Source organism: Pagrus pagrus, assembly GCF_965226575.1.
Source record: "Pagrus pagrus genome assembly, chromosome: 16".
Lineage (NCBI taxonomy): Eukaryota > Metazoa > Chordata > Actinopteri > Spariformes > Sparidae > Pagrus > Pagrus pagrus.
The window spans coordinates 26,390,104-26,417,823 of NC_140200.1; the positions used below are offsets into that span (position 1 = coordinate 26,390,104).

The 27,720-nt window shown below is 39.9% G+C and overlaps 2 protein-coding genes across 2 annotated transcripts in view; both read left to right on the forward strand.

Moving 5' to 3' along the window:
• The first annotated feature begins 990 nt into the window (after nt 1-990).
• On the forward strand, nt 991-9,540 carry rpf2 (ribosome production factor 2 homolog). The gene is made up of 10 exons (XM_084377200.1): nt 991-1,114; nt 2,636-2,768; nt 3,442-3,479; nt 4,255-4,294; nt 4,400-4,481; nt 4,963-5,039; nt 7,482-7,581; nt 7,697-7,799; nt 8,011-8,155; nt 8,995-9,540. Exons 1-10 carry the CDS (start codon nt 1,092-1,094, stop codon nt 9,187-9,189), a joined length of 936 nt encoding a protein of 311 aa, XP_084233326.1. The 5' UTR covers nt 991-1,091; the 3' UTR covers nt 9,190-9,540.
• A 1,560-nt stretch (nt 9,541-11,100) lies between these two features.
• Nucleotides 11,101-27,720, forward strand: part of slc16a10 (solute carrier family 16 member 10) — a 44,762-nt gene continuing 28,142 nt past the window's right edge. Inside the window, exon 1 of the mRNA XM_084378297.1 lies at nt 11,101-11,702. Coding sequence (XP_084234423.1) covers nt 11,387-11,702 — 316 coding nt within the window. The 5' untranslated portion in view covers nt 11,101-11,386. The remainder of the gene's footprint in view (nt 11,703-27,720) is intronic.

Here is a 27,720-nt window from a genome sequence, read left to right on the forward strand (position 1 = left end):
TACAAGTTTGTGCAAAAATAAGTTAAAAGTAACAAAAATGGTAATAATGACAGTAACATTAATTAAACAGAAAGAATATATAAACACACATTACATTACAAATGTAGAATACAACAAGGATGAATAAAAGAGTAAAATAACAAAATGAAATAGAAATGAGACAAGAATCAGGGGTTAGATTACCACCCCCTAACACACACACACACACACACACACACACACACACACACACCTTCACAAACAGATGGAAAAGAGAAGGTAGAAACCAAACAACCATAGCTAACAGGCAGGTACGTACTCGGATCAATCGGAAGGCAAACACTGAAGTGGGTTATAACGGGCTGCCTGATGTGAAAACATGTCTCCCTTGCCCCCCTCATTGTAAACTTTAACTTCTCAAGTCTGAGAGAAAGAACATGACCTCTCTAAGCCACTGAGAGAAAGAAGGACTCCTGTGTAGCAGTTAGAGCAGGTGTTTCATCAGGGATACCAACACATGCTATCAGTGGACATGGTTGCAAATTCAAGTCAAGTACTGTGGACACAGTTTAAAAAGGTGGGTATGTAATATTGGACATAAGAAAAACACATTGCTTACATTGCTGGGAGTGTTACGACATCTACTTCATGTGTCTCCAACATCTGGATTTATGCTGAAAGCCTAGATTTGGAAAGATGAGCCCTATGCAATAGCCTAAGTTGTACGAGGCTTCCCCCAAAACTACATAGTGCACATTCAATTATAACAGATGTAGCCTAAAACAATATATAAACACGTGCTCATAACTTGGCAGTCTGGCCCTCCTCCTCATCCCTGGACATGAGCAGACCCTGTTGGTCTCGACCTGCTCGGATTCAGGACAACGTTTCAACCTCTGTGGTATTTTAGCCTGTAGCTCCCCTGGTGGACAGTCTGTGTTGTGAAGTTTTGACACTAGATGGCGGCAGTTTACCTGAAGCAGGATATCAACCACCACTCCACCGAAGAAGAAGAAAAGGACCAATGTTGTCTTCCGGTGCTAAACTTCACGTGTTAAGATCTGCAACGTGAGTCCTCCTGTTTCTGTCAGGGACACGAATAAAGACACAAAATGACGCAGTCAGACGGTGTGGTGTAAGTTTGATCATTCATTTTTAATGGCTCACTGTGTTTATGTGTCCATTTTTTATTGTATACTCAATAAGCTTGTGTAGTGTTCGTGAAACCAACTTTGTTAAGACTGCTAACGCTAGCCTAGCATAACGTTTGTCAGCTAGCATTCATTAGCTGAATGTTTAGACAGAAATTCGTGTTGTATGTAGAATATTTTCGATGGTCATAAGTCGTTCGCTATGTGTAGTCGGTGTAAATCATTTAATGCCAAACTAGTGTTGAGCTGTCGGTTAACTTGTGGTCTCACACACAGCCTGTATGTTAACGTGTGGTTGTCAGTGATGGATCAATAAAAAGCTGTCTGGTTATTAATTCAGAGTTTGTCTCATAACTGCTGGTCAGACTGAAATTCCAGCTAGAAGACGAGAGTACAGTCAGTTTATGATAAACATGCGTTAGAGATGGATGTTACTCTGGTGTATACGTGCCTCTGTATTACTGCTGATATTTAAAGTCAAGGCAGTGTAGTGATAATTCATGGTAAGTGATACAAACACAGGCGGTGTGTCGAAGTAAAAGCTCTTCCCCTGCAGCCAAAGTATGTTGCTGGTAGCAACTACTACAATACTACCCAAAGGAAGGAGCTGTAATCAATTTAAGTGATATTATATCCTTTTCAAGCCAACAGCTCAGTGAATGGTCATCTGATACAACCATGTACCATGTATGTGTATTTGATGTGAGGGATGGGGCCACTCTTGTATTGGAGTACCAGATTACATTTTAGCATACAAGAGAAGGAAGTTTGCCCGTATTTTATTAGTTTAGTATAGGGCAGGTATCAGTGTTGAGACACCATCATGAGACTATTGTTTCTTTTTAATGGAAGTCATTGTTGCTTTTTTACATATGAATGAAGATATTCCCAAGTTACTTAATGTTAGTAACTCCCATTTTGCCCAAGTTTTTCTCAGTTGTCAAGCTGTAATATTTCTCATCATCGCTCTATAAAAGACAACTAATGATCAAAATGAGGATAACTTATGCGCATGTCTGCCAGTTCTTGTGGCAACATTGTACTTTCTCTCCAGCACAATATACACTTAGAGTTTTGTATTTAATTTCTAACTTAGCAAAGGATAGAAATCAGTCAGGGTTGTCAAGTTAAAGGAGGATTAACACGTTTTTGCACTGGTTGTCATTGTAGCTCAGTATGAACCGACTGTCAAACTGGCGAGATTGTCAGTTTGTATAGTACCAGGACCAACAATAGCCAGCAATATTAAAGACTAAATAATTAAAAAGCTACTAAGAATCAATTCCATGTGTAACACTCATTTCTTACTTTAAGATTTTTGAAGGCATTTTTTGCCTTTGTTTTACAGCAGAGGGAGGTAATGGGGTGATAGGGGAGAGAGAGATGAATGAGGTGAAGTTGAGGCAGTCATTCGACTACCAAGGTGCTCATTTCTGTTTGAAACCTGTCCTATGTTGTGACTCTGACAGCCTCGTGTTCGGCTGATTGTCATTTTCTCTCTTCAGAAAACCAAAGACAAAGCGCTCCAAGCGCTTCTTGGAGAGCAGAGCGCCCAAGCTGATTGAGGATGTGAAGACTGCCATGATTATGAAAGGAGGGAACACCAGTCTAACCGTCACACAGGCCCTTAAGGACATAGTAAGTAGTGTGATGATGAACTCATTTAAAAAAGACCTTTTAAGACACAAGTTATTTCACACGGACTGTCATGAAGGTTCAGTAATCCTCTATCAGTCTCCAGATGCTAAGCTAGCAAACAACTTTTCAACCATCTCATTCAGTGTGAATCCCAGTATCAAACCTAAAGTCTAAAACAAAGATGACACTGAGGTTTGTCACGTCAGTTGTCCGTTCTCACTTGTCTTTTGAATTGCTACTTCCTGCTTCAGTCTACAGGTTGACCTCAGTGTGATATGGGACCTGGTTAGCAAAGCTGTGAAGTCAAGCATGTTGAAAACTTATGCAGATATTATAAATTATGTTTCTTGTTGAAAGAGCCTGTTTAAGATTTGTGCTTTTTTGGCTGCCTTCTTTGTTCAAAAAGCTGTTTCCAGCAACGCCTGCTGTTCATAATCTCTACAAAAGAGGTGATTCATTGGATGCGACTACATGAAAGATTTTGTGGTTGTGAAATAATGGAAAAGGACTGTTTATGGTCTCATGTATACAGGCGGGGGTTAGAGCAAATAGCAAATCTGGGATTATTCACACAGATGATCAGAGTGATGCACATTTGTGATTAATCTTAAATAAAAAATCTGGACTCACTAGAAGAATTATAGATTCAAACAAGAAATCTTTTTTTCTGCAGTATGCATTGAAGAAGCCCAGTGCTGTGCTGTACAAGAAGTAAGTGGTTTTTCTGTCATTTAAATGTACTAACAGATTACATGTAACTGGGCAAAATATTATATATTTTCATTTTCAAATAATATACTAGTTAATTAATCCCAATTAGAAATAGAATCACAGCATTTTAAATGTACTTTTATTTATTTCCAGTACTAATTTTTTTCTCCTTTGTAACACTTAAAGAATTTAGTTAACAGCAGATTCAGATAATATTGAAAAGAAAATGGCGATTTCTGGTGTTTTCTTAGGTCATATTGGAGATGTTAGACTATAGGAGTATTAACACTAGCTACGGTTACATAAGCAATATTTACGTGTTTACGCTAAAGCCGGTGATCCAGTATGTGCGTTTACATTCCCCAAAGCATTTAATCAGAATTTCTGCTGATCCTTTACACCACCACTCTCAATCTGATTAAAAATTCCTTCAGATTGAGCCAGTCTCTTCCAATTGAGGTGGTTACATGAGGCATTTTTATTCTGATTGGGCTATTATTCTGATGATTAGTGGAATATTAGTGTCCATGCAAGCAGCTAGTGTCTGATGAAAAAGGATTTAGATATATTCTGACTCACAGCGAGGAATACCGATAAATCCTATAGAATCATTGCTGAAGTAGGCTGATCAAATTAGATGTGAATCCAAAGATGAATTTGAAATTAATTTAGTTACACTAATTTATCTCCAGTGTGAAATGAAAAGTAGCACAGTCAGTATGGCACATTATCTGTGAGCTGTCTGCAGTGTGTGAATTCTGTCTCTGTTGACCAGGAAGAACATAACGCGGCCGTTTGAGGACTCAACATCACTGGTAAGTGTACAAGAAAAAACATAGGACACCCCAAATGCTTTATTGCAATCAAATGTCTGGACATGTTTTCCAGATTGATTGCTCATCATTTAAACTCTTTGTCAGGAATTCTTCTCGAAGAAGACCGACAGCTCCCTGTTTCTGTTCGGCTCCCACAACAAGAAACGGCCCAACAACCTTATATTTGGTAAATTCTCTTCTATTCTCTCACTACCTCTCCACATCACTCACTCAGTTTGACACATACATTAAGAGAATTATTGTGTCATGGAATATACAGTGTATAATCTTCATTAGAAAACACTTCTCTTGATTGACTTATAGACTTACAGAGTTATAGTTGCATGTTCTCTTACTGTAGTGGGCACGTTTGTTTTACCCACAATTTCTACATGTTGTGTTGTAATGAGGACTCATCTCCTGCTGATTGTGCGTGGTCTTATCAGCTCACATGGTGCCCATTATCAGCCTACTGTCCCCATAATCTTAGCAAACACTAACCATTTGACCTCCATTAGAAATATTGCTGCCTGTAATTAAATGTGATACATTCAGGATGGTGTGTTAACTGATCAGGCTAAGCTTCATCCTTTTAAGTTAATCAAATCAGTTTTGAGGGCCTGCTTGCCAAATGATGTGTGTGTCTGTTTCCTTTGCTTTGTTTGCAGGTCGTCTGTTTGACTTTCACGTGCTCGACATGATTGAACTTGGAATTGAGAAGTACATCTCTCTGAGTGATGTTAAGGTAATGGTTGCAGTCATTCACCTAACATCTGCGTTGTCTGATGAGGGAAATTGGATTTGCAGTCTTGTTGACGAACTGTAATAGCCCAGTTAATTATAATGAGAGAAGGGATGATTATCTTCACAGCTCCGAAGTCAAATCAAATAAAACCCCTCTCTGCCCCCCCATGGTTTATTTTAATCTACCATTAAGCATCTATGATTTTACATGGTTGCCTTCAGTTTGGTATAGAACCAATCACAATGTTTGATTACAATAACTTCTGTGGAGAAAACCCCTGTGTCACGCACCAGAATACATACAATTTAATTTTCTTTTCTCATGATGTGTCTTTACATGTCATTCATCCATCTCATTAATTACAACACTTTAACTAACGGTGTTTACCCAAAACCAGCAGTTAGTCTGTGATGCCACTGTTATGTAGATATCAAAGATGCTAGCAAAGTAACACAGAACATTAAAAAAGTAGAAAGGTCAGATAGATCGGACCACTATGTTTAGCTATATTTCTTCAATGTTACAGTTATGGCTGAAAGTGAAAGTGAGGTCACAGTGATCTGGTCTATACCTCCTGATTTTAAGCCTTGTTTAAACAAAGAGTCTTAGGGCGGATTTTACTTTCTAAGAATAGTGCAACATATTGGAAATTTGTCCATTTGCTTGCTTATCATCTTCATGTCTGTGCATGAAGTAGCAAGCTGGAGTCAGAAAACTGAGTTTAGCATGAAGACCGGAAGCAAGGGGAACGTTTAGACAGACCCTGTCCGAAATTCATGAATATGCCTAGCAAAACCTCTTAAAGCTCACTAAATTGTACACATTTGTACACAAAACAGACAGTATGTGATTTTATGATGAGGTATGTCCTGGGCCCTTTTTACAGCACCTCTGTACAGCATCTGTGGCTGTAGTGTGGGTCACCAGGTACAGTCTGTGCGGACAGACTTTGGTTCTGGGTTCTGTACAAACATTATTCTACCAAACCTGGCAACCTTAATATTGAGCGAGGACTTTGGAAAGCTGTGCAGAGTCACTGCAGACCAACATGAAATAGTTCAGCACAGAACTCCTCATCAAATCCCAAATGTTTTCACATGTGTTTGTGTCTGGTTGGACCAAATGAGAGGCGAGTAAATTACTAAGCCTTAGCTTGGGAGGTGCATTTTTTTCACTCTGGACTCTGCTTACAGTCTTTATGCTAAGCTAGGCTAGGTTAACCACATCCTGTCATGAGACAAAGTGTGATCTTCATCTTCTCTTCTCACTCCCTCTAAATAAATAAGAATATTCCCCAAAAGGTTGAACCATTCTTTTAATTTGACGTTATATGAATAAGATATAATGAATATAAATATAATCTGTTGTTCAGAGTTTAGGTGTGGTGGGTGGAAGTTACCCTTACCCTGTCACTGCCAGTTCAGTGTGGGGTAGATTTGACCTTTTACTGTTCAGGCAGAAAAATGGTTTAAAAAACATCTGAATAAGAACATTATCTCATCCATTTGAATGGCATAGACCACACGGACACACTTAATATAGGACCATGAATTGGAAATGGAAAGCAAGTACTTACAGCTAATAAACAACACACAATGTGATGTGGTCAAACTTATATTTAACACTACGCCAGCAGCCATAATACAAGTTCACAGATCAGATAACATGTCCTCAAGTTCAAATACACTAAACCAACATAACAGTCTGATCTGTAGTGTTACCATGACAACCAAACCAGCTTGTCTTAACTTTGTGTAAAATAGTTTTTTCACTCGGCTGAACGTGCAGTCCTGTTTGCCAGAATAGAAAATGGTATAAAGTGACTTTATTGATACTTGAGACAAACAAACCCCAAGGAAGAGCGCCAGGCTTTGCAGCCAGTTTTTGTAGTGGGCAAACCATGTAATTACAACATCACGTGAGGCACTGTGGCCCAAAAAGACTTTTTCCCATAAGTTTACATAGTGAAACAACACAACCCCCGCAGAATGACTCGTTTCACCATCATAATTTGAGCCATTTGGTCCAATAAAATTTGTAAAGTCTAGAAGAGCCACATGATTAAATCATTTTATCCCCATTCAAGTTAGCCGGGCACTAAACTGAAAGTTCGCCAGCTCGGCCAGCGGAAGCCTCTAGTGCGTCAATCTAAGGGCCACACCATATGGAAGCTCTAGGTGTTTTCATACCCGGGAAGTCGAGCGTTTTGGCTTTAAAACACCACTGAGCAGCTTTCATAGGAATGAACGGGGCGCCGCCTCCAACGCTGTGTCCAAATTCAATATAACATCCTTGACTGGAGAAAGGAAAAACCACATTGTTGCCATGGGATGAACCACTCTTGAAATGTGTTTTGTCTGCGCTTTTCTTCCAGTGATTGAGGGAACACAGGTAAAACCCCACAGTCGCCTACAATTGATTTTTTGTGTTCTTCTGTTGCAGGCCAGCAAATGTCCTGAAGGGACCAAACCAATGCTTGTGTTTGCAGGGGAGGCTTTTGATACAGACAATGAACACAAACGTCTGAAAAGTCTGCTCATAGGTATATACTAGTTACTGCATATTCACAGAATGTGTTTCTAGATTTCGTTGAGGAGGAAATGTTGTTTTCTTGTTCTACTTCACACATCAGTCCATTTCTGTGACCCACCTTGCAGACTTCTTCAGAGGTCCCACTGTGTCTGCGGTGCGTCTGGCAGGTTTGGAACATGTTCTGCACTTCACTGCCCTGGATGGGAAAATCTACATGCGCAGCTACAGGTATAGAAATGAGAACTGGTTAAAAAAAAAAAAAATCATGTTTGCATCTAGTCAGCGTAACAAACTGTGTTCTGTGTGAAAAATAATTGAATCACAAAATTGAATCACAAATCCTCATGTTTGGAATTTAAGTCACTGTTGAATTTTGGTATACAACATCTATCTCATCTAACATCTCTCTCAACAAAATGGATGTTATGTGTCACTGCAGGTCTCTGTTGAAGAAGTCAGGGTGCCGAACACCACGGATAGAGCTGGAAGAGATCGGGCCATCCTTCGACTTAGTCCTAAGAAGAACACATCTGGCTTCAGATGACTTGTACAAATTAGCTCACAGACAGCCAAAGGCTCTGAAGGTAAAGTTTTCCTGGATAAGAATTCCTCAGCTTTCCTTTGATGGAAAATAGTAATTACATGAAAATGAGACATGTACACTGGGAAAATGTGGGATCAGTGATCTTAACAGGGGCTTAAGATGATTTTTTTCCTGCTTATTTCATTATCCTGTGCATAAAACTAAGCTTTTATTTTGAAACAATACTAAAAGTCTATTATAGGCACATTAATGGCCCCATTAGGCCAAACAAAATTGTTGGATGGGTGAAAAGACAACTTGGCTGTTCTTAGATCCTGACCACTAGTGGACTGACAAAGGTAAAGTGTGTCCTGAGGGTGGCACCAGAGGACAGAGTCTTATTTCCTAAATTGAACATTTGCACAGTTACCATTTTAGATCATCTAACACTCTCCATCGTCAGACTTGGCCGTATAGTAATGAGTCTGCGCTGTACTTATCAGTGCTTTAAGTTGATGCATGAACATTAAAACTACAACTGACAGACAGAATGATGGACTGAGTGACTGATGAAACGTCCAACATTGTCACATGGCTAACAGCATAGGAAAATGCCAACCCCACACAAACCACTGTCTAAAAAATGATAGAAATATAACAGGCATTATCCCCAAAATTACAATTTAGGGAATGATAAATGTTTTGCAGAGAGACGTCAGCCGTAAGAAGTGGGGCCTGTGGTACATTTGATGTACTGGTGGTACGAATTGATTGTGTCTTTGTCCGAGTTTAATGAAGGTCTATTGTTGAGTAAATCCTAAATATGTCCCAAATGAACAAAGTATGACAAACAGCTTGCAAAAATAGCTCTCGTTAATGCTTCACCTTTCAATGTTACAGCCCAAGAAGAAGAAGAACATTTCCCATGATGCCTTTGGTACCAAGTTCGGCCGGGTACATATGCAGAAGCAGGATCTGTCCAAGCTGCGCACACGTAAGATGAAGGGCCTGAGGAAGAGAAGGGGAAATGTGGTTGCTGAAGAACAGGATGGACAGGCACCCAAAGTGGCCAAAGTAGCTGAGCATGCAGAATAAAGTCAAGTACCCACCAGTGTCCATTCCATTGATACTGGACATAAGACTGACCATATGTTTATCATTACCTGCTTTTACTGCCAGTGATGGACGTGTGAGCAGCTGCCAGGCAAACAGGACGCTATTATTTAGTTTTTCCTTTTTCTCTCCATGTGACGCTCAGAGGGTTTTGTCTCAGATTTCTGGTTAAACCACACAAGCATCAGAACACGTTAAAAGTCCAACAAATGATTTGTATTATTTACAGTTGTAGAGGAAGTCTTGATGGTTTCTTCTGTAAGTTGAATTATGTAAAAAATGAATTTCATTGGATGCACTCACTTTAAAGGAAATAAAATGGTGTGTTAACTATGTTGGGCTGATTAGAGCTTTCATTTTTAGATTTTCACTTCCTGTGTTCACTGTATCCTTATTACTTTAGTTTTAGCCTATGATCATTTAACTTCTTCCTAAACAGTGTTTAAATTCATTAGTTTTGTTAATTACCACAGGGGGAATCACGCATTTATAGTTGAACCAGTCCTTCTCTCTGGCTAAATCATAGTAAACAATAATTTAAGCAGAACAAAGGTTCACTGCTCTGTTAGTTATAATGTGCTGTGTTTGTAGGGTTAACAGTGACTACAAATGAATGCTTTGACTGCAAAGGGAGGAGATCAGGTGGCAGATGACTGCTGTTACAATGATTATTAAATGTAGCTTTGTGAACTCAATCTTTTAAAAGCACGTTTGGGATCAGTAGAAAGAGGTCGTGTTTATAAGTCTTAATAATTAAAGCTAGATGTAACTGTGAAATCTGAAATCAAGTCCATCTTCAATTTTTTAAACGATAGAAGACAATAGATCATATAGAGATGTTGTCAAAGTTACCTACTTTAAAGGAAATTATAAACTTTAATGCTGTAAGTCAGTGTTTAAAAAAATAAAATAAAAATCTAAGTCATAACACTGAAGCACCACAAGAGTTTGCTGTTTGACAGCAGAATACACAAACTAACAGAACACAGTCTATTCCATTAGTTTATTGCTTACCATCAGAGAACTGTAATGACACTGCATACAGGAAAATACAATATATATATATATATATTTTTTAATTTATGAGTTAAGACCAATTTACAGACTAGACTCAATGGGTAGTCAGATGCTCTTCATTCACAACAGAAAAGCTCTTTCTGGAGCATCACAGCTAAACAGTGTTTCAGTATTCTCCTGAACAACTGAAGTAGATGGGGACTTGTCTTTATAATGTAAAAAACAACCTAATAAAAACCCATAACATGTCTCGATACAGCTCAGTGGACATAGTCCAGGCCCCTAGAAGCCCTGAGATCTCTAACTGATATAAACAGATGTTAGCTTGTGCACCCACTTCAGACTGGGTGCATGCTAACACTTTTAGCTTAGCAGCTTCAGTGAAGATTCTGTTTTAAAGATGGGTGTTAATTACACTGGACTGGACTAGCCCCCCCCTTAAAACAAGTCTCCAGCTACTTCAGCTGTTTAGCAAAATGCTGCAACTCAGTTTTACTGTGAAGCTCCAGAAATGTTTTGTGGACTACGAGACTTCACCTGACTTTCATCAACATGGAGGGAGGAGATGATGACTGGATTTTTAGTTTTGTGTGAACTTAGCCTTTAAACACTCTCCTCACCGTACAGATCCGTCTGTCCTTGTCCTTGTGCTTGTGCTTGCCTTGCAGTGTGTCTATTTTTAGCAGCTGGACAGTGAAGTGAAAGCTCTTACAACAACACCGAGCCGCTGCAGGAGGGCTGAACATGGAGACTGCTTATATGAGTCTGCTTTTTTTTTTTACTAGTTGCGCAAACCTACATGTTAAAGCGATATTTAGTCTGTACTATAATACGTGGTCGTCACGGGTAAATGACAGCGACCAATCAGCTGCAGGATTCCCCGGAGTCCCGCCCCTCCGCTCTCTATTTATAATATTGCAACAGCAGCTCTCTGACAATTACTGTAGGAACAGATGCTGAATTATCCAAACCACAGTTAACTTCAGCCGCACCTCAATGGATTGAGCCTCATCCTCACCAGAGAGCTGTCAGTAACTTCTGTCTGAATCCTCATCTTTCTGAAGCTGTCACCGCAGGCTGCATACCAGCAGATTTTAAACAGCACAGCTCGTTGTTCGCTCTGAATATAAACCTGACAGAAACAGTGACAGACGGCAACAACATGCTGGAAGGTAATACAGCAGGGAAGGATGAGCTGCCCGCCGGGGAGCCCGCCGAGGAGACGCGGCCGCAGGAGGAGACGCGGCCGCAGGAGGAGAAGAAGGAGAACGGGGACAGCAAAGTGAGCGTCCCTGCTACCGGACCGGAGGAGGTCGAGTTCGTGCACCCCGAGGGCGGCTGGGGATGGATAGTTATGCTGGCTGCCATGTGGTGTAACGGCTCGGTGTTCGGGATCCAGAACGCCTTCGGTATACTGTTCCTCTCCCTCCTGCGGGAGTTCGGCTCCGAGAACGATGAAGACCTCCGCTTCAGGACAGGTGAGTGAGGAGGAGCGGGGACACGGACCTCAACCTGAGGTGACTCATCGCTAGAGGTTCGACGTTTAAACTTCCTGTAAATGGCCTCAAATTAGCATGAAATAGAGTCATTTTAACGTCCGCTATGTCGCTCAGTTCCGTCGTGTTGTTGTGTCATGTATCGTGTCCAGAGGATGCGGTACTAACGGTCACGTTGAGCTAACTCCTCTGAAGGTCTCCGGTGCGACAGTGAATTAAAGTTGACGTTAACGGCGTTACTCCCGGGCACATCGAGCTGTGAGGCGGGGAACCTTTGACCGACCCTGCGCACTCACATGCTACCAGTGTAAAGTCAATGCCGTTGCCTAAATGTATGGCTTTTATATATATATATTTTTTAATAAAAAAAAAAAAGTGTTTCCCATTTAGCCAGCTGTAAGTTGCTAACGTCAGCTAGCAAGAAATACGATTTCCTGCATGACAGAAATAAAACAAAAGCAACTGAAGGAAACTGACACAGCTCAGGGACAGAGGGGACATGATGCTTTTTGGCGGCAGGGGAATGTCATGGCACTAAATGTGGTGGCAGTATTTTTTTAATGTGGTTATACTGGTTTCTGTCAGAATATGTGTGTGTGTGTGTGTGTGTGTGTGTGTGTGTGTGTGTGTGTGTGTGTGAGAGAGCGAGAGAGTGAAAGTTAGCTGTACTTGCAGCATGCTTTCACTAACTGCCAGGAGACATTGGGAGACAGACAGAAATGTGTTGGGGTGTTTAAATTGTGAATGAACGGAGTAAAGTAATCCACCTTCTCATTGAGTAAACCATTCAACAGACAACATGTGATGCCTCTTGTGGTGCAACCCAGTCAATAAAAACAAGTAGTGTGTAGGACCTTTTCTTATTATGTAAAGCCAGACCTTGACTCATGAGTTTCCATGTTTCTCTATATTAATGTCTTTGAAAAGCTCATCAAGCGGTTAGTGCAGAGAGCAGACTGGAGGGTCAGAGTCAAGGAAAAAGGTCACATCCCTCCCCCTTCTTATGTGGGTGTGGCTGGGGTTGAGATAGCCCTAGACCATAAATAATGACCCGATGTTGTTTTGTGTTATTGCAACGACCTGTTGTTGGCGCTGCTGTTGGCAGTTGAGTATGGAAACCTCTTTGCTGATCTGTCTAGAACCTAACAGTTCAAGTTCAATACCCTGTGTGCAGGCTAAAAGCTTTCTTAACACGATGAGAGAACTTAAAAGAGCAATTTATAAGATATGACCAGAATTTTTGTTTAAAGGGGCAGTATGTAGTTTTGGAGAAGAAAGTCAAACTCTGAATTTTAACATTTACAACATTAATGAGGTACTAGTATAAAACTCAGATGTATTTTTTCTTCATAAGTGAATAAACCAGCTGTTCTCAGAGGAAAATAAGGTCCCCAGAACTCTGTTTGAAGCTAGAAAGGTGGCAGGCTCCGCCACATATAAACAAAGTAAAAGAGTATAGATAGTGTTGTCCTTTAAGGTTTGTTTATTCACTTTATTCAGTCATGAAAATGAAGCAAGTTTGTTTATTTAGTTTGTTTAGGCAGAAAGAAAATCAGTCAATGTAGATCTTTCCCTTCTGATTAAAATTTCTTCCCCAAAACTACATGGTGCATCTTTAAAACATTGACATTGACATTAAGCTGCTAGAACAATCCTCAACTGCAGAAATTGCAGCAACATAGAAGTTCTGTATTCATCCACTTGAGCTATGGTGGAGCAAAGCAATGACCAAAGTTATACATTCAGAGTGCAAATAACTACAGTCATGATGCTAATGTGTCATTTCCCTTTACTTGTCTTGAAAATAAAATGTTTTGTGATTCAGAGGAACCTGGAATTCAGGTGAGAACTTCAGTTTTAAGACAGACACAGATTATTTGATCATGACCTCCTGAACCTCACACAGATACATTATGTTATCCACATATTATGAGTCTACATCTACCAAAAGATTCCATACGAGTCCACTTTAACGCAAATGACTGTTTGTCTTTAAACAAATGCAACTACTTTATTGCTGCTGCAGTTGTAGCTCGACATGGATATACTCTGCGGCTCAACACAGTGCACGCACACGCCACCCATTGCCCTCCCCTACAGACCAGAGTTCACTGGCTCTCTGCCCTGATGAGTGATGTCTTGTCAGGCTGAGACAACTGGACGATGGCAATGTGGGGAGGGGAGATGGACTCAAGGCTCGCTTATGCAACTTCCACCAAGGGTTTAACTTCTTTTTCTGTTTTCATAAGTGATACCGAGGCACTGGGTGGAGATTTGCTTGTTAAACTTAACTTTGGTCAACTAATAGTACCCTTGAATGATATGTAATTTAATATTGTGTGTGGATTTGTGTAGTAGCGGCTCACGGTTTGAGCCTCAATAAACACTACTCTTTTAACGTAGTTTCGCAAACTTGCTTTTATTGATTTATGGAACTGTTGTGTGATTTTATGTGAGTCTCGTGTGTGAATGTTTTTTTCTTGTTGTTTGAGCCCTAACCGAAGCTCATTTCCTGTCATTATGTGATAGACAATAAAGTTTCTTGAATGTTGAATCTTGAATTTAGGGCATTTATTTGGCTATTTCATATGCCTCTTATCCCTTAATAGGACTGTTTTAGTCCAGTGAACCTAGATTGAGTACTACTGACAAAAATAAGAAAAACACAAGTTAAGTTAAAAATTAAAAGATTCCAGTAAATGTAATAATTTAGGTAAGTAATTGGTAGCCAGTGATGAGTAGGGGTTCTACTGTGAACAGAACACACTGTGCCTTTTGGAGCTGGTTCAAATTCAGCATGTTATGTAATCATTAGGTCTCTCCAAACCTTTGAACCTGGTTCCTTTTGGATTTGATCTGTCCCTGACAAAGTTGGTCTTGACTGCAATACTGTTGTGAGTTTCTAGGTAGTCAGAACTTGTCAAGTCACTCTGGTACTTTACCAATGTGCTCCAAGATCAGGCTCAGTCAGGTTTGAGTCCAGAAGAGGTCCAAGGCTTATCTCAGCCTGAATGACTCATCTTACTATTCACACAGCTGTGTCCAGGCCTCCAGGGCTCTGATGGAAACCTGAACCTTTAACATCACACATATTGAACCAGGGAATTTGACTTTGTGTTGCTTCATTCTGTCAAAAGTTGTCATTTCTGTGTGTTTCAGTAGGTTGTGTTCTGGGGCTGAGTTTTGAAATGATGCAATTATGTAGCAGATGACTGTATTCGTAGAAAGGATGATTCTGCATCTCACATTTTACATCCAATGCTAGTGTTCAGTTACAATGCATGAAGAAGTGTGCCCCATAGTACGTAGCAAGGCACAAAGTGAGGATGTGGAGGTCAGGGTGGTGGATGGACATCTAGTGAGTGAAAGTTTCATGTAGGAGACTAGAGTTGTTGTCCTGTTGCAGACCTTTATACACTGCCTGGCCAAAAAACAGTCACCACCTGGATTTACCTCAGCAAATAGGTAAGAGCCTTCCATTGGATAATTACTGCAGTGATTAATATGCTTCCCTAACTGATGCAGTGAGGAGCTTCTCATCTCTTAAACAACCATGTCAGAAGACATATCCTGTGGTCGTGGAAAAGATGTTACTCTGTTTCAGAAGGGTCAAATTATTGGCCTGCATCAGGCAAAGAGAACAACTAAGGAGATGCTGAAACTACTAAAATTGGGTTCAGAACTTTCTGACGCATTATTAAAACCTGGAAGGAGAGTGGTGAACTGTCATCTTCAAGGAAGAAATGTGGTCGGAAAGAAAATGTTGAATGATCGTGATCGGAGATCATTTAAACGTTTGGTGGCATCAAATCGTAAAAAATCAACATTAGAAGTCACAGCTGTGTTTAACAGTGAAAGTAAGAGCATTTCCACACGCACAATGAGAAGAGAACTCAAGGGATTGGGACTAAACAGCATTGTAGCCTCAAGAAAACCACTTATCAGTGAGGCTAGTCGGAAAAAAAGGCTTCAATGAAGTGGAAATGGAGGATGAAGTGATGCACCCATCATGCCGTGCCTACTGTATAAGCCTGTGGGGTTGATTCAGTTGGTCAGGTCTAGGTTCAGTAACGTTATGTGCCCAAAAGATGAGGTCAGCTGACTACCTGAATATACTGAATGACCAGGTTTTTCCATCAATGGATTTTTTTCTACCCTGATGGCACGGACATATTCCAAGATGACAAGCCACTATTCATCAGGCTCAAACTGTGAAAGAGTGGTCCAGGGAGCATGAGACATCATTTTCATACTGGATTTGACTTTACGTAACAGCCTGACTCTCCCATCATCAATACAAGATCTTGGTGAAAAATGAATGCAACTCTGGATGGAAATAAATGTTGTGACATTGCATTGGCTTATCAAAACGATGCTGCGGTGAATGTGTGCCGTAATCAAAGCTAAAGGCTGTCCAACCAAATATAAGTGTGCGTGATTTTTTTTTTTGGCTGGGCAGATCTGAGCTGTTTTTTCCCATAACCTTAATGTAGCTGCAGTGTGCAGATATTAGGGCTGCAACTAACAATTATTTTCGTTGTTGATTATTTTCTTGATGAATCAAATTAATTTCTCTTTATTCCCCATTCACTGCGTGTTAAGTGTGCTTCACCTCCTATCCAGTCACAGTGTGGGAATATTCTCACCTCTCACAGGCGATGATTGAACCGAGGCTACTTGTTAAGAACGTAAGAACAACTGCTGCTGTGTGAACAACTTGTGCACTGTTCCTCCTCTTTGTGCTCTTATTCTGTAATCCGGTGGAAGAGCTGCAGCATTGCCAGCTGTCATCCAGCTGTCATCCCGCATCCCAACCTCTCACAACCCTGCTGTCAGGGCTGTGTTTAGTCTGCAGTTGTATTCATCAAGGCAGAACGCCAAGGATTAACAGTCTTTGGGCTTGTAATTTTGGAGTTTCTTTATCATTCCACTTGCTGTATCATGGTTTCCTAGGACATGCCATCAGACGACAAAAAGTATTCTGTATTATGACATCACCACCTTGGTATGAATTTCTGCATGTTGCTGGGACACCAGGATATTCTCAGTTGTCTGCCTGTGTTAAGTCTAGAATCTGCAGCTGGAGTGGAGGCCCTGCCCTGACACTGAAGATGTTCAGTTTAGTTCAGTTTAAATGTTAAGATGTAAAGGCTCAGGTTTAAATTTAGTCTTGCTGTCTTGGTTCTCTGATGACAGTAACAGTGCATTTCCTTCTCCACCTCCTGACGTGAGCGCAAATTGATCTTCGTGTTTTTCCCGAGCCTGTTTGCCTGTTCCCAGAGAGAATGTGAAGTGCTGCTTCACCCAAGATGACCATGCTCTACAGCAGGTCTTCCTGTCGTGAGAGGAGTGGAAACGGGCAGTATCGGCCTGTTGAGTGGTTTTTAAGTTGGACCTTGGTGGAAGGAGGCGGTAGGAGGGGCCAGTCGCCTTGACAGGCAGGATGAGAGGTCAGACAGAGTTGATAAACATCATGAATCATTCTAATGGGATCTCCTTCCTTCCGACGTTTGTATTTCTGTCTTAGTGCGATCAGGAGGAAAACAGAGGTTTTAACTTACAGAAGTGAATGAGACTATAATGAACTCCAGTGGATACTTGCTGTAATTAGTGCTGTATGGACTGCAGAGTAATTTGATTACCTTTGTGTGCTCTCTTACTGATGATTAGGGATGAATTATAGCTGGACAAATAATTTGATCTCAGTTTCATCTCTCATAATGAGGACTGCAACTTACAATTATTTTCATTGTCGGTTATTGTTAATTTTCTCCATTAATCGATCAGTTGTTTGGTCTATAAAATAACAAATGGTGAAAAATATCAACCAGTGTTTCCCAAAACGCAAGATGGCGTCCTCAAATGTCTTGTGTTGTCAACAACCTGACGATAGCCAGTCTCATAGAGGAGGAAAGAAACCAGAAACTATTCACATTTATAAAGCTGGAATCTGAGAATTTGGACTTTTCTTTTCTTAACTCAAACCTGTAACCAATTATTAAAATAGTTTGCAGCCCTACTCATAATTATATACACATGTTTGAGATGGATTTCTACTCATAATCTTCATGCTTATATATAAAGTTTAGTTCTCTGAATATAAATTACCACTAATGTTCATTTTTTCAGGCGACTAGTTGAGTGTCAGATTATTAGTCGATAACAATTTTCTTAGTGGATGAATTGTAAGTTATTTATAAATGAAAAATGATTTCAGCTTCCTCATTATAAGGATTTGCTACTTTTCTCTGATTTACATTATTGTCAAGAAATTATCTGTAGGTTTTGGACAGTTGGTCAGACGAAGAAAGGTTATTTTAAGACATCACCTTCATCGGCTGACAGATATATTGGTATCTGTATATATGTTGTCGATATTTGCTGTATGAAAACCTTATGGTTTTAAAAAACACAGTGCAGAAAACGATGCTTGGAATAATTTATAATTACTACATTTCAAGTGAAGTTTCAATGATGTAATTTTAGACCATAAAGTTAAATAAGCTCAATAAGTTAATAATAGAGGTTTCTGCTGCTCGTGGACACATGTTCTTGGAGACCAACTGAAGTTCAGTGGATGTGACTTTTACTTTAACAGGAGATTTAACATGCTTCTCATTTCATAGTACATGTTTAGGGCATGACTTCAGTATAAGGGGGTTGTTTTGGCACAAGTGAGACTTTATCTCAGACATGTATGGGACTGGCCCTTCTGTGCTTGAGCTATGTCACTACTTTGTCCATAATTAGTGATATATTCAAAAGCCAAGGGGCTGCAATGTTCATTTGCTTGAAATGTTAGCAGAAATGATATCTACAGAGCGATAAGGCCTTAAAATATACAGTACACTGTATATCTTTATATTTTCAAACCTCCCAAAAGCTCTTCATGAACACTAGGACTGGGTGACAAAATCAAATGTCACAATATTTTGACCAAATACCTCGATACTGAAATTGCAACCATTTTGTAGAGATGACTATTGATGCTTTCACAAAATGTAAACACAATTTGAGTTTTGATAAATAATCATCAGTTGTGTGGATATAATGATTAAGTGGGTAAAGGCAAGTCTTAGAACAAGTAGAACAGTCAATTTGTTTTGGGGACAATTCCATCTAGTTAAGTTCTGCTTTATTTATCCCACGTGGCTGTAATTTGAACAGAAGTGGTGAAAATGTAGCCTCATGAAGAGGAACCACCACAGAACAAGGAGAAATAAGAAAATCACTAGCTGTTCATGTTCTGTTTTTTTGCTCATGAAAGTGAAAGTTTCATACTTGGTTATGAACTACTATACTTGAATATGGTTCTTCATGGTGTCTGCACCTTACTGTTGAAATGAGCACACCCTTCATGTGTGGCTGTGGGACTAAAATGCAGCCAGTTACACATTCAAAACCCATCTGAGCTTCCTGTGTTGTGAGACCCAGTGGAGGACATACCAATGCACATGTTGCAACATGCATCTCAAATGCAAACTCGCATACTGTTAAGGCGGCAGACCTCCACATGAAACCAAGGATAAGGGACAATCTGGATTTGGGGAGTTGGTCTGAATTACCTACTTTTCCAGAATCATACTAACTGGTAGATATATGTTCAGTTTAGCTCAGTTGATGGATGTCTACAGCCCCCCAAAAAGTTGTGTGAAAGTTGAAGTATGTTATTTTTAAAGTTGTTAATTTAATATTCTATAAACTTATTTATCCATAGTTGTTTAACTCAAACTAAAACAGAAGTCTTATGGACTTATGTTGTTGTGTTGAAGATGCCCTCCACCCATGTATTAAGGCATACAAAATCTATGTGTCTAACATGGTTTTTGCAGGAAAAAAAGGTATAATTACCACATAAAGATCCTAAAAATGGCAACTACGCCTTCTCTTCATTACAAATTCTACCATATATGAATATGCATTTTTTTTTTATTCTACAAGTTTAACTGCTGGACACAGGATGTCTTCTACTTCACTGTAAAGTTCATTTTCAAGTTTCCACATCACACTTGAGTATACTAAATTGGACCAGGATTGGCTTCCAGACTATTTGTGATGTCACAAATCATGCTTGCAGCCCCGCCTCTTAATATCATGTTTTCACTGAGCACAGAGATAATGTACACTGTTAGCAATGAAAGTGAAAACAGCCTTCTAGTGTCAAACTGCACATACACCATTCTACACAGTGAAGCTCAAACATTCAACTGGAGGAACAAGAAGAAAAACATGTTTAAGACTTTAGTTTCCTGGTGATGGATGTGTTAAGGACAACACTTCTTGTGTCAAAGCATGTCAATTTATGTTGGCGTTTGAAATTCCTTTAGAAATGAAAATCTCCTTTGAGTCCTGTTTTAATCAAATTAGTATGGCCTTGACTGACTGGGCTGTCGTTCGACTCCCGCTGAAAACACAATGAAAAATAATTTATGCCCATTCAGCTTACCTGTCAGGGAGAATGAATATGAATGTGACCCTGGATTACTTTCTGACCTGATGGCTGTTTAGCTGTGACATTTCATCAAGGGAAGCTGTGTAGTCAGATGATCCTAGCCTCCCAGTTTAGTTTAGTTCATTTTATTAGGATCCCCATTAGCTGCTGCATTAGCCTCTTATGTATTATTTTAACAGATTTACTTAATTACTGCCTGTAGTTTGTGTGATTTAATCTTAATTCCCTGTTCTGATAAGGCAGTAAATCACTTCTTTGCAGCCCCCCAGAGCTCTTTTCATTAACAAACACTAAGCTGGTTGTGGCTGTAGATGGATTCTTTATCATTAAATATAAGGAGATTTAAACATTAAAAACATACTTGCTGTAAGGCACATTTTTGTCTCAGCAGGCTCTCTGCAGTGTTAGCTGGTTAGACCTACGTCGCTCAAACCAAAGACGGACCTGTATTTTGCACTGTATTTGCATTGTATTTTGTCTTTATGCCTAAATGTTTTTGAGCGATAAAGTCTGCATCACAAGAAATCTAATACTGGACTAACTCTTATGATTATAAATGATAAAAAACAGAGCAAATCCTCTTCTTAGCCTGTATCCCAGTAAGAAAGGGGCAACAATAGAGATTTAACACTTTAAACACAGTTTACACTATTTGTTATCAATTGGTGTTTTTAAAATATTATCTGGTATTAGGAAGTACTGCAGCCTGCCTTTAAAAAGTCATGGAAAATTACTTTTCAGACAATTGAAAGGACCTTTTCTCAAACGGGACATATTCTGTTCTACACAGGTTCACCATGACAGGCTGATAGACGTCATCAGCTCTCACATGGCAGCTGTTGTCTTCTCTAGCGCCAAAGATAATGATAAATCGTAATCAACCAATCAAAATGAGTAATGCTGGGGCGGGCAGGTCCAGCCCATTCACTGGCCTGGACTTTCAGGTCAGTGGCCTTCACATCTGCATAATAGGCTCTGTTTCTCTCCCTGTGGGAATGCCAGATGGGGTTAGTCCCGGGCCTGTTGCCATAAAAGCTGCTTACCTGTTGTCATTTGTCAGAGCAGTCAGAGACCTCTGGACCAAACAGGGACTTTAGAGTCTTTGGTTGTGCTGTTTTGATGAATCTGAAGTAACCTGAACTCATGACGTTCATGTCAATAACAAGAAGTCACCTGACTGTGTTTTGGCTGAATATTATTTTCATTCAGTGTGAAAGGAACACATGGAGGGGAGACGGAAAGATGAAACCAATGTTTTGTCCCTGGATGTGAAACTGACTCGCTGACTGTATGGATAAGTTGAAAATATTGTGTTAGTATCACTCTCTATGAGGGTCTGTCATGCTGAGTGTGAGGTAGCCAGGATATTTGTTTCACTGCAGCTGGGCAGCTGATGTGCAAGTAACTGATTGGAGCTTGACCTGCCTCTGCCAGCATTCAATGAAATGGAGTTTAAGTGCAGTAGCTTTAAATCTATCAACAAGAAATATGACCCTGACCTAGGCGTGTGTGTGCAGACTGGATATTAACTCTTCTTCATATTGACATGAGGGCATATACTTGTCTCCTTGTGGTGCTACCGGTACACTTTCTGTCACAAGGAATAAATCACAGTTTTTGATAATGAAACATTTTCATACAGCCTTTGTCCAGACTCTGACTCGTACCTGTAAGGCAGCCCTTCCCTTCAGGCAGAAGCCACTGAAGCTTGATCAGATCAGAGAGGAAGGACTCTCTGTGTGAGGCCTTCATCTCTATTTTCGCTGTTTATTAGTTGAACTTTGTATTTCCTCTGCCTGTCCTAATTCTTTTCACCTCAATGCAAAATGCTTTTGTTGGTTTAGCTAATCAAAAAAAAAAAAAAATTATATGGAGTTTGTCAGAATTCAAACTTCTGCCTGGCCCCTTCTATACTGCTGCCACTGCAATACTTTGCTAAGTATGTGTCATGCAGCAGCACAACATCTTGTTCACCTGAAACCTGTTTAAGGTTTTACATGACTATGTTAATGACTTAACCTTAAAAAGTAAAAAAACAAACAAAAAAAACCCATGTTAAATGGAATTCAAGAACATTTTAAGTCACTGCTAAAAGCCCTGGACAATCAGATTCTTAAGGAATAGTTTGACATACCTATACCATATCTCTCTGCCTGAAGGCAACAAAATCTGCATACTTGGATGTCTAAGGAACACAATCTGATATTGCCCTGTTGGTGTTGTTCTTGGAACATCATAATTAATGTTGTTGCAGAACCATCACTGCAACTGACCAATCACGTTTTTGTAATATCATAGCTAGAAGAAGACCAGAAAAATATGCGGGAGATATTCTTTCCAATGTTAAACATTGAGAATGGGTCTACTTTTACCCGAAGCACATTTTTACTTTTTTTCCAAGCTTAATCCCCCCAGGTATCATCCTACTCTGTTTTCAAATTAGATGTTCATGTATGTCTCCTATTAAATTATAGAGGTGGTTGTTGGGTCAGAATGTAACATGCCTGTTTGTGTATATCCTGCAGACTTGAATAGACTGGAGGAAGGAGCTCTCACAGCTGGCCTGCACGTGAGATTAATTTAAATATAGTACTACGTGGATTGAATGACTCCAACAAACCTTGACAATTTGTGTGCACAGGTCAATATTTGACAGGCCGTTTGATCTCAGGTGTGTGTAAGCTTGAGCCTCAGATTAGGTGAAGGTTGTCAAGAGATAAAGCCAAGAGCAGGTAAACATGTTGGAAGCAGAGCAGCACTTTAGTGGCAGGTCCAGGACCAATTGTTGGGCCTCCTGCACATGACACACATCATCAGGCCACACAGGCTGTGGTCTGATGGGGCTGGATAACACATGGGCAAATGGCAGTGAAGGTCCGCTCTCAGGCATGCCGTAATCAGTATGACAGCCTGGCTGATTGACAGGGGGAATTACGGGTGTGTATCTGCTGCTGATACTGACTCAGTGTTCGTTGCTCACAGGATCATTGGGTCAATGCACCAACATATTAGCTACATATTAAACAGTCCATACAATTTGATTCAACACCCCCACAAAGCAGCAAATTGGAGGTGTTATAATGCAATATGATACATTTAATTATATTTCAATTACAGTTCTCACATTTTGCAATAGACCATATTCACACGGCAGCCATTTTCCTCTGATGTCACACTGTCATACTGCTGTTCTTTACAATAGGAAATGTGTAAATTATTTATGAAATATCAAACTGTAATGTTAGCTAGGAAGTGGTTGTATGCTGATGTAGGCTGTTGTCTAATGTTAGCTAATGGGTTTTTAAATGTTGTTTCACTCTGAAATATGGCCCAATATCTCTCTGGATTTTTAGCTTGAACTATCATTTTTAGTTGCTGCTCAATCAGAAATCTGAAGTTATAAGGATTTTTCAGATTCAATTCTCTTATTTGACTTGCAACCTGGAACACAGCATTACAACATCTGAGCTTCCCACTCTGAGAGTGATGTCAGAGAAACATGTGTCACTTGTTAACATGGTTCAGTGAGCATGTGTGAGAAAGAAAGGCAGACATTAAAGAGACACTCAACGATTTTGCTCTAGCACTGCAAAGTTAATGTTGAAGCATTAATTTATACATTTCCCCTCTAAAGCTCATCATGGAAGGGGAAAACTTTGATTTGTTTACTCTCTCATGCATCCCTGAAGGCAGCACTTTACAAATAAAGTCCTGGAGATAATCAAGTTTGTAAAGAACATCTCAGAGCTCATCATGCACATCATACATCACATACAGCAACATATGAAACCACACTGGCAATATAATAAGATTCTGAGGGACAAGATTAGACTGGTCTTTGTATTGCATGGAAAGACTACCACAGAGGTAAAGTGGACATATTGCCCTGTATTAGGATAGCATAATAAACATTTCAAAATGGGTACTTCAGTTTTCATAGCTGCTTTAATCAATATTTCTGTCATCCAACTCTCAAGTTCAACAGCAACAACAGAGCGTTTAAGGCTGTCTTAGGTCATTGTTTTGGTTTTTACAGTCCACAACTTCATAGCAGTGAACACAGTGGAGCAAAAAAAGCTACAAGTGAGAAAATATTTGATTTACATTCAATAATTGGACACAAACTCTACGCTACTCAATGAAAGTTTGTGATATATTTTGTGATTTTTAAAGTATTCAAGTTAGTTAGTTATTAGTAATCAACACCATTGATAAACTACATACGTATCTGCAAAGTAATATAAAAAAAAATATTTAAATATTTTTATTGAATCACAGTATGTAATTTATGCCATTAGGGGTCCTCCGAACAAAACAGAACCAAAGATGTAAGTAGTGTGGGATCATAGGAGTCATTGTTAAACAACCACCATTGCCAGTGATAATCTATGTACGTGACTCAGGCAGAAATATTCACTGGCGGGGTCAAATATTTAACTTTTATTCACATCATGTTCTCATGGTCGCCGACTTCCTTCCTCACTCTCTGACTCTCTCCCAGAAGTCATAATGACAGGTGACCAAGTGTAACGCACTGCTACCTTCAGCAGTACGGGTTACTCTTGAGTTTTAACATTCATGGAAACATTTGGGATTATGTCAGTACACAACCAAAGAAAACATATAAAAAAGATATTGTCAGTTTAAGACATTTAAATGCAGAAATGTTACATATTATTTTCTTTAACTTATCTACAGACTTATTTTAACAGCAGTTCAGTGACCTGGATGAAGAAATTAGTGTAAAGCTTTGATGCTGCTACTTCATGTTCAGACTTAATGCAGATGCTAGTTAACCAACCAGTTTTGGTGATAATAAGTAAAGACCAAATGACAGGCGTATAACAACAGCAGCTATCTGTATACTGTGCTCTTAAAAAGGGGTGGACAAAAATCTCCCCCAATCACCAACCAGCCTTGACACACCACCCCCTTCCCCTTCTCTTGACATGGAACACGACTCCCATTTAACATTTTTCATATGGACCTCTTCAATTCACTTCAGAGAGAAGTTATTCCAAACATGCATATGATGTGTTTTCTCTCTGCGTTATGCAGAGACATAAATTACTCTGTGGCTGCTCCCCAACTTTTTTGCTGTGTCATCAGGCATATGGTTTCACTTCCTGTGGTGTGAGAGCAGAAAACACATGAAGGACATGAGTACAAACTTTGGGACGCAATTGTACAAAAAATGTATGTTTCTTCCTGCATCTCCCCCCCAGAGCCTCCTATAGCGCAGTGTAAATGGCTTCCAGCTGCTGTGAGCAGGAGACTGAGTAATGGTTGTGATTCTATATGGTCCACTCAGGCCCAGATGTGTAGCTGGGGCAATGTGAGGCCCTGATTAGGGCTATGACTGGTGTCTTTGTGATTGAACAGCAACAGCTGTAAAGTCATAATTTAACAGGATTGGTTGTTGTACAGTGAGACCACATTAAGTCTACAGTTTGCAAAGGGGCTGAGGTTTGAGCTGAGAATAATAGCAAGAATTTCCTCAGGTGCTACCCTGCTGAGAAAAAGGTCAGGCTTCACCTGCAGGAATCTCTGTTTTATAACATCCATTCAGGCTGCAACTGGTTTTCCTTGATCTGCTTACTTCAGGGGAAATTATTGTGGTCAAAGAAGCCTAAACCTTATCAGACCCGACAGACGCTGATGGGACTGAAACCGTGGACCTGTGCCAGTTATGATTATACCACCCTACACTGCAACAATATCAGGCTGAACTAGTATTGGTGCCCTCTATTCAGAAAAAAAGACCTTTTTTATATACAGGATTTTGTTGAGTTGTGTTGTTACATTATCCCAAATGTTTACAACAATGTTCAAAGCCAGGTGCCTTACATTTGGTTACCTGTTGCTGTACCTTTCAGGAGAAAGTGAGGAAGGAAGTCTGGGGATGAGACTAAATGTAACGTGAATAAAACTTAAACATCTGTGAATATTTGTGCCAGAGTTATGTCAGATACATTGTCATAAGCAATGGTGGTTGTTAAATTGTGTTCACCACCAGCAACACAAGTTTATAGGGGTTACTCAGGTGTTAATTGCCCCAAACAGCCAAATTACTTTACTGTACATTAACCATAAAATAGTGTGCATCAGCACACACTAAGGGTGTGGATCTGTGTGTTTGCATTCAAGTCAACCTCTCATTGAACTCAGCACTCACCAGAGACTCCGGTTCTCCCTCTTCTTTTTCCACTGTCCTCTTTGTAACATCACCTCAGCTGAATGCTGCTGCAGTCAGGCTAATAAATGGGAGTGAGGACAAATCCACTTAATCCCAAAAGGTAAAAGGTAAACTCCCTGAGCTCTCCTTTTTTAGTAAACAGCTCCGGATCAGAGCAGATCTGATGTGACTGGGGGTGTTGATTCCTCAGGATGGTCTGGCTCTACACCTGACTCTCTCCTCCAGAGCTGGCCAGCTCTGAGCAGCTGAGCCCTGCTTACACATCACTCAGCAAACGTCTTTTCGGGTTTTTGATAGAGAAACCCCTATAGGGGCAGAAATGACATATTGGGTGATGCCAATTTTATACACAGACATTATTTTCTGAAATAAGAGGAGTACTATTCTTTGCCCCCTCAGCATTTTGGTTGGTTTTTTTTGTTCTGCCGTTGCAGTATGAGCATTCAGTTTAATTCCAATAAAACCTTGGGCAGTGTCTTTAAACAAAGCAGGCCATTCCACTAATATTAACAACATCATTTAAGACAACTATCAAAATGTGTTTATTTGCATTGGAAGCAAGAGACATTCATTTGTTGATATCATTTGAATAAAATCAAATTTGAAGGGTGAAATCTGGATTAACTGAGTTCACATGGACATTTTTTGCAGTGAATATCCTCCGGTTGAGCCTTTCCTGTCCGAATAGAGATTCATTATGAATTGTAATTGGTCGGCATCTGTAGTAAATGATTAACTGGGTCAAGTGTGTAACACCAAGGTGCAGGGGCAGAGGCCTGTGGCACATGGCTGTATTTAAATTTAGGAAATCCTGTAAGCCAAAAACACATTCAATACTTTTCAAAGTTTCCTCCCACATACTCTCATGCACTCCATCAACTAATAATAGGAAAGTTGTTTCCCTGGCAACGCATGCAGCAACTGCACTTAGTTCAACCTAAACTTCAGCGCTTCTTTTCACAGTATACATCTGTCATCTATGTTGTCAAGTGAAGCAAATTTCAGAGCAGAGAAGTCAGTTGTGTAGATGTTACAGCTCTTGTGGCTGTTCTTGTGTTTCTGTATCTCCCCTCAGGAGGGACGTAAGTAATGAGTCTCAGCTATGTGCCAAAGATGTTCAGCTTAACATAGGCCACAGCTTGTAAACCCATTAACCTGGCCTCTTGCTCTGCTTTGTTCTTTTTTCTTCTCTGTTTTTTTGAAAGAGAGTGGATTTTTCTTTTTCTTTTCTTTTTTCTAACGAGACAAGCACTGGCAATCAAAGCTCTGCTGGAACGTAATCCAAGGCCAGGCCACCTAGGAAACACAGGAGTCTCTACACCTTTACTCTGCTCATTTATTTATTTTTTTTT

What these genes read in the sequence shown, in the direction of transcription:
- rpf2 (XM_084377200.1), top strand. Translation starts at nt 1,092, where the DNA reads ATGACGCAGTCAGACGGTGTGGT. An exon ending in CACAGGCCCTTAAGGACATA is followed by an intron (nt 2,769 to 3,441) that starts GTAAGTAGTGTG and finishes TTTTTTCTGCAG; the next exon opens with TATGCATTGAAGAAGCCCAG. An exon ending in TCTGAAAAGTCTGCTCATAG is followed by an intron (nt 7,582 to 7,696) that starts GTATATACTAGT and finishes CCCACCTTGCAG; the next exon opens with ACTTCTTCAGAGGTCCCACT.